Below are 7,230 nucleotides of genomic sequence, written 5' to 3'. Positions count from 1 at the left end.
CGAGTCTCGGGCATGTAACGTACCGATTGACAAAGGGAATTGTATACGGGGTTGATTGAATCCTCGACATCGTGGTTCATCCGATGAGATCATCGAGGAGCATGTGGGAGCCAACATGGGTATCCAGATCCAGCTGTTGGTTATTGACCAGAGAGCCATCTCGGTCATGTCTGCATGTCTCCCGAACCCGTAGGGTCTACACACTTAAGGTTCGGTGACGCTAGGGTTATTAGAAAGACTTGTATGTGATTACCGAATGTTGTTCGGAGTCCCGGATGAGATCCCGGACGTCACGAGGAGTTTCGGAATGGTCCGGAGGTGAAGATTTATATATGGGAAGTTGTCATACGGACACCGGAAAATTTCGGGGGCATATCGGTATTGTACCGGGGCCACCGGAGGGGTTCCGGGGGTCCACCGGGAGGGGCCACCCCTCTCGGAGGGCCTCATGGGCCGCAAGGGGCAGGGAACCAGCCCCTGGAGGGCTGGGCGCCCCCCCTTGGGCCCATGCGCCTAGGGTTGGGGGGGAGCCCTAGTGGGGGCGTCCCCCTTGCCTGCGGGGCAAGCCCCCCTCCCTGGCCGCCTCCCCCCTCTAGATCTCATCTAGAGGGGGCCGGCCCCCTTCCCCATTCCCCTATAAATAGAGGGGCGAGGGGAGGGTTGAACACCTGATCCAAGGCGCAGCCCCTCCCCTCCCCAACACCTCTCCTCCTCCGTTGAGTGCTTGGCGAAGCCCTGTCGGAGTACTGCCTCTCCACCATCATCACGCCGTCGTGCTGCTGCTGGAGCCTTCTTCCTCAACCTCTCCTTCCCCCTTGCTGGATCAAGAAGGAGGAGACGTCATCCGCTCGTACGTGTGTTGAACGCGAAGGTGCTGTCCGTTCAGCACTTGGTCATCGGTGATTTGGATCACGGCGAGTACGACTCCATCATCCCCGTTCCCATGAACGCTTCCGCACGCGATCTACAAGTGGTATGTAGATACAATCTCTCTCCCATGACTCGTTGCTTAGATGAACTCATAGATGGATCTTGGTGAAACCGTAGGAAAATTTTTAATTTTTTGCAACGTTCCCCAACAGGGTTCTCTCCGGCCGCTTCGATGACCAGCAACTCGTGTCCGTCTCCCTGGAGCTGCTTCACACCGATGCCGTCATGGGCGTCGTCGTCATGGCCATCCTCTGGATCCAAAGCCCGGGGGACAAATGGAGGACCGCCGAGGGGTGGAGCGACGACATCAACGTCTTCCCCGCTTGGCCCTCCTTATCATCCATGGCTACTTGTAGACGTTGGGAGTTGCCTCTCCCCGACACGCTCCGTTCAAAATAGGTATCGTCTCATCGTCAATTATTTTATTCAACTTCGCCCTTGCTACCCCCATGCTCTCCCAACCTAGGGAAAATCCTTGCTGTGATGCTGCCATGGCTGTTAAGGAAGATGATGGAGGTGGTGAGGGCGAGAAGAAAGTAGAAGAGGAAGGGTGAGGACCAGGGAGCAACATGGTCCCACTGCTACTAGCATGGAATGTAGCTTTGTGAAATTGGTGAAAAGGTTAATAAAACCGGGAGCATTGCTCATCTTATTTATTTTGCATGGTTTTCTCTCTAAATTTAAGTATTTTCTTTTTGTTGGTTGTTTATAAACTTTCGTTTATAACTTTTTTAGAAATTGTGTGTGTTGTTGCAGAAGGGAAGTATTTTTCTCCTTGGGAGGCATTCTCTACTCTCTGCTTGATCACAAATGCAGGCTTGCTAAATCCTTTTCTTTACTTACCTTTCCATTATATATGATGATGATGTTGACAATGAGAAATAATCAAGCTTAAAAAACAACAACATATTCTTCTAATATGGATAAAATTAATTTCTATGTTTGTATCTCAATATATTTGCCAAAATACCTATCATTAATTATAAAAATGGATGGGTACGGCAACGCACGACATCATGGTCTAGTATCCCATATATGGAAGAGGAGTTGGCTCTCTCCAAGTACTTTCCCCAGTGTCGCAAATGCCCACCAAATCAATGCACCACTGTCATGCTACCGCCGACTGCCGTGTCGCACGGCTGAGCCACCATCACTATCAGCGACATGTATCCCCGTATGTTAGGTTGATGTCAGATTGGTTGTTTTTAACCAAGATTTTAAATCTAGGCCGATACAACTGATATATAGACCGATATATCACTTTTGGAGCTCTACCGATATAAACTTAGCATATCATTTTGTAAATATTATCTTCAAACATATCATCCGATATGGACCAAAATATCAACCGATATGGCTGATATCTAGCCCGATATGTCCACTGATATAGAACGATAGGTAGATGATAACTTAGAAAGCAGTGAAATAAGATTACACATTTACAATTTCATTATATATTATCAAAGTCATGCACAATGTTTCATACAAATACATATATATTGTATTGTTGCTAATCACAGTGCAGGGACTTTGTGAATCTTTCCTTAATAGTTTCTTAAACAACAAGTTAATAAACTAGGAATCTAAAAATGTTATGTTAAAGCATTCACATCATACACTTTTTTACTAAAATATATGTTTTGAACAAGAATCTTGAAAAAAAACTAGACATGTTTTCTCCGATATGTCTACATATCATCCGATATCCGACATCCGATCTGTCGAAGCCAAACCGGTATGAACTCGATATCCAATATTTTGAAGCTTGTTTTTAACACGATAGGATCATAAACACTGATACACACACATATACTCATCTCTATGAATGCACGTATGCACACCCTATCACTATGAGAACCTCTGAGATACTGAATCGGCACAACATCTTAAGATTGATGACGTGACCACATGCGCCTCATAGTCGATGGGAACGTCTCATCTCACCGAACGAACATCGCTGGAAAGCTGTGTCAGATTGGTTATTGAAAATAAGGCAATTGGGGATCTACGAAATCGTCTATGCTTATATATGTTCGAAATGTCCTATAAAACCATACAGATTAAAAAGAAATGCTCATGACCAAGGTATTTTTTGAAGTTGCATTACCGGTAACCGACAGGTTACCTGGAAACGTATGACCCAATAAACATTGATACCGTTCGAAATTTTCAAATTCAAACGTTGGAAGCAAAGTCAAATGATGTCGGCTATGACAGATACTGCATTGGCTATATGCATCATGATGATGCAGAGGCCGGGGTGTTTCCCCTTTTTGAAAAAAAAATGACAGATACTGCATATATACTGCTTTGCTCAGTTATTGGCAGAATAGTGGTTAGGTGTGGCGGACTTGTATTGAACTTACGAGCTGCGGGTTCACCTTCGTTGTAACCACTAGGACAAGGAACAACTTGCCTATAGCACTCATTAAATATAATATATTTTGATGTCAAAAAATTAAAAATTAAAATTCCCATGAATACCCCAACACAAAAACCTGAAATTTCGGAGATTTTTCAGAAACCCATCCTCCTGGTCCGACTCGGATAAAATCTGGTATCCACAGAAAACATTTTCTTAATTGAGTTTTTTTTCTCGTGCCAAGCTAGCGTGTCCCGCTGATCCAACCGCTCGATTAGGGATGCGTTTGGTTGAAGGTGTCGTATGAATGGGTTGGGACCGTTCAATTTTTTTGGGATTGAACCATTCAATTCATGTGTTTGGCTGAATATAAGTCGTGAGCTAATTATTTAGGACGGGACCACCAGTCATGCATGCAAAGGGTGGCCATTTGATTCGACCGATTTGGTTGGATGGAACGGTTCAGCATCTTCATGACATATTCTCTTTTTTTGGCTCGAACTATTCATGTGCTTTATAACCAAACATGTCTATTTTCTGAACGATCCCAACCCATTCATGACCGCCCTTACAACCAAACGCACCCTAGAATGGCGATCGAGTCCGGCTGACGCATACTCCTATTTGTGACGGTCGACCGAGACAGATGCGAACTCCTATTTGTGACCGATTCGGAGTTGCATATAACGTGTGCAGTGCTGGTCGTGTCGTAGATACATATATTGGATCGAGCTGACAAACGAATCAACACCAGAAAAACAGACTAAACGAAGCCTTGATCGTCAATCGGGGTCATGCATGGATCGATGATGGAGTAGCTATTAGCCAGGCTGGCCGCCTTCGACGGAGTCGATGGTGACGCCACGGCATCGACGTACGGGGCCACGCTACACTGTGGCACGCTCCATATGCTAATCCGCGGTTGCAGCAAGCGGAGGAACATCAGATCCGCCGACTTCAAGGTCGGCGGCCACATCTGGGCTCTCTCCTGCCGTTTCGACGACCAGCAACTCGTGTCCGTCTCCCTGAAGCTGCTTCACACCGATGCCGTCATGGACGTCGTCGCCATGGCCACCCTCTGGATCCAAAGCCCGGGGGACAGATGGAGGACCGCCGAGGGGTGGAGCGACTACATCAACGTCTTCCCCGCTTGACCCTCCTTATCATCCATGGCTACTTGTAGACGTTGGGAGCTGCCTCTCCCCGACACGCTCCGTGGCTTGCACCGTCTCGACGTCTACTGCAAGGTGCCTGTCCTCTGGGAGGACACCGACATACCCAAAAATGCAGACCAGATCTCCATGGTGTCGCCGCCCACGATCTCCAGAGATCTTGGCAAGCTTGTTATGATTCAGGGGGAGGGGGAGCCCCAGACGAAGTTGGAGTTGTCACGGAGGCATTGCATGTTGCCGGACGTGACCTTCATCATTGAGCAGACCGAGATCCATGCGCACAAGACCGCGCTTTCCATGCGGTCACCGGTCTTCGCCGCACAGTTTCGATGGCACACGACAGAGAGCACCGCGCGGGTCCACGACATAAGTGCCTCCACTTTCAGGGCCATGCTGCACTTCATCTACACCGATCAGCTCGAATTAAAGAGCGCTGATGGTGGTCGTGTGGCTATGGCGCTCGACCTACTTGTGGCGGCAGATCGGTATGATATCGGAAGCCTGAGGCTCATGTGTGAGAACATATTGTCCGAGAGCATGGGTGTCGTGTCAGTCATGTCGACATTGATGGAGGTCCATGGCCGGCATAGCTGTCGGGCGGTGGAGGCCTTGTGCATCGAGTACATGGCATCAGATCCCGCCGTGTACGCAGCCGTGAAGGCGACAGAGGACTACAAGGAGCTAAAGGAGAGTTGCTACTCTTCCGTACTCGAGGTCGTCGAGAAAGTAGCAGCCGTCAACATGGCTCATAACATGTGCTCCAATGCTCCTTCTTCCTCCAGCAGTCGGCCGCAGATGAATGCGGCCACGTATTACTCACTGGAGGTTGTCGAGGGAACACACAAGTTTAAAATTCCCGGTTTTCTCTTTGTGCAAAGGAGGCATGGAGTTGGGAAAGAAATCAGTTCAGAAGCTTTCCAGGTTGGTGGTTACAGTTGGAAGATAAAGGTATACCCGTCGTCATCATCAGAGAAGGCACAAGGGCACATCTCCGTGTATGCTGAGCTGTTGACTGATCCTGGAACCGAAGGTGTCAATGTGACATTGGGCTTTAAGTTGGATGGTCATAGTGGCCAGTCACGCCATTTGATAAAATGGTCAGAGAAAACCTTTACAACCAAGTCAGACCGGGGATATGCGAAGTTCGTCACCGTTGAAGCCGCCAAGTCATGGCACCTAGCACGTGATGCCTCCCTTACCGTATGTTGCGATGTTGCCATCACCAAGAAGGTCTACACTAGCACTACTAGCACCAGCACCGTCGGCACCGGAGCCCCAATGCCACTGTCCAATATTACCTCGCACCTGAAGCAGTTGCTGGTGAGCGAGCACGGGTCGGATGTAAGGTTCCTGGTCGAGAACATCGAGCTCCGCGTCGTGATCGCCGCACGGTTACCAACCCTATGTGAAATGATGATGATGGGCATGAAGGATGGCGACGGCATACCGGTTGATGGCGTGACAGTTGCGGTTTTCAAGGCTGTGCTCCATTTCATCTACACCGACGAGCTGCCTCCTATTCAAGACCTAACCCATGATGGTGCTGCCCAAGATGAGGTGATGATAGCCGAAGATATGTTGGTTGAGGCGTGTTGGTTCGGTCTAGGCAGGATAAAGGCCATGTGCGAGAATCTGCTAGCCGGATTAATCGACTTGGAAGAAGATGCACTAAGCACGCTAGAGCCTGTCAGCGATCTCCAATGCTCGAACCTCAGAGATTACTGCAACCAGTTCATCGCGTCGATGAGTAATTACATCATAGTCGACTCATCGCAAATATATTGATTGATTTTCTTATTTCGGTCGCAGTTTCACCATGTGCACATAGTCACTTCACCTTTAAAACACTGGCACTTTGTTAAAATGGTGGATGTCGCTTACTCGATCACTTGTATATGGAATTTCATTTTTACCGAGGATAAAAAAAAAGGTTTCGTTCCTTTTGTAGGCAGCAAAATGAAGACACCTCTTCGTTGTTCTCTTGCTGGCCTGGACATTAGTAATCCTGGCATATGATCAAAGAATGGGACCTGGTGCCGCACGTGTAAAAAAGATGGTGCTATCTTAGTGAAATTACTATTGCATGCAATGAAATCCCATCCGATATGTGTACGATGGTAAGACCAGCCCACAGGGCCACGACCAATGGATTGGAGGAGTTTGGTTCGGTGATTCGAAATAACTGTGCGTACGACCAATTCACATACGAAGCTTGTATGATACAGTTATCAATGGCTGTGACTCATACGAAGGGATAAGATGAGCAACTGTTAATTAATCAGTGTCGAACTTAAATCATACAAGGTTGCTTTCTTTCTTCCAGGGGAAGAAAGAAAGGCGATCTCACCTCCTGCCGCTGCCAGGGCGTCTTCCTCCGCCGCCGTCCTCCGGCGGCTCCCCTCCGCTGACGACCTCGGTCGTCGGTGGTGAGGGGGGTCGCCGGATCCACGCGTGTGGATTACTTTAGGCATTAGTTTTTTAGGATTTTGGGTTGTTCATCGTCATGGCTTCGGCGGTGTTGATGGCGGCGCCGACAAATAAATCTTCAGATCCTTCCCCAACGAGGCGATCCGCTTTTGGGGTGGATTTGGAAACCAGACTGTTCAAGTAAGGATGGTGCAGCGGCGGCGGCATCCTCGTGGTGGACCTGTGTCCTCGGGCTCCGCCGTTGTGCCGGCGTTTGCTCCAGCGCCGCCATGGAGCTTGGGAGGCAGTCCAGGAGCGGATGCAGATTGTGGTCTGCATCGACGACATCTGGAAGATGGT

At 48.5% G+C, this 7,230-nt stretch overlaps 1 protein-coding gene across 1 annotated transcript; it reads left to right on the top strand.

Moving 5' to 3' along the window:
- Nucleotides 1-4,098: 4,098 nt before the first annotated feature.
- On the top strand, nt 4,099-6,343 carry LOC123064825 (BTB/POZ and MATH domain-containing protein 2-like). Its single transcript, XM_044488228.1, has one exon. The coding sequence runs from the start codon at nt 4,462-4,464 to the stop codon at nt 6,247-6,249; it is 1,788 nt and encodes a 595-aa protein (XP_044344163.1). The 5' UTR covers nt 4,099-4,461; the 3' UTR covers nt 6,250-6,343.
- Nucleotides 6,344-7,230: the final 887 nt, after the last annotated feature.

This window comes from Triticum aestivum, chromosome 3B (assembly GCF_018294505.1).
Source record: "Triticum aestivum cultivar Chinese Spring chromosome 3B, IWGSC CS RefSeq v2.1, whole genome shotgun sequence".
Taxonomy (NCBI): Eukaryota; Viridiplantae; Streptophyta; class Magnoliopsida; order Poales; family Poaceae; genus Triticum; species Triticum aestivum.
The sequence above is the reverse complement of the archived record's forward strand: the minus strand, read 5'-3'. Positions and strand labels throughout refer to the sequence as shown.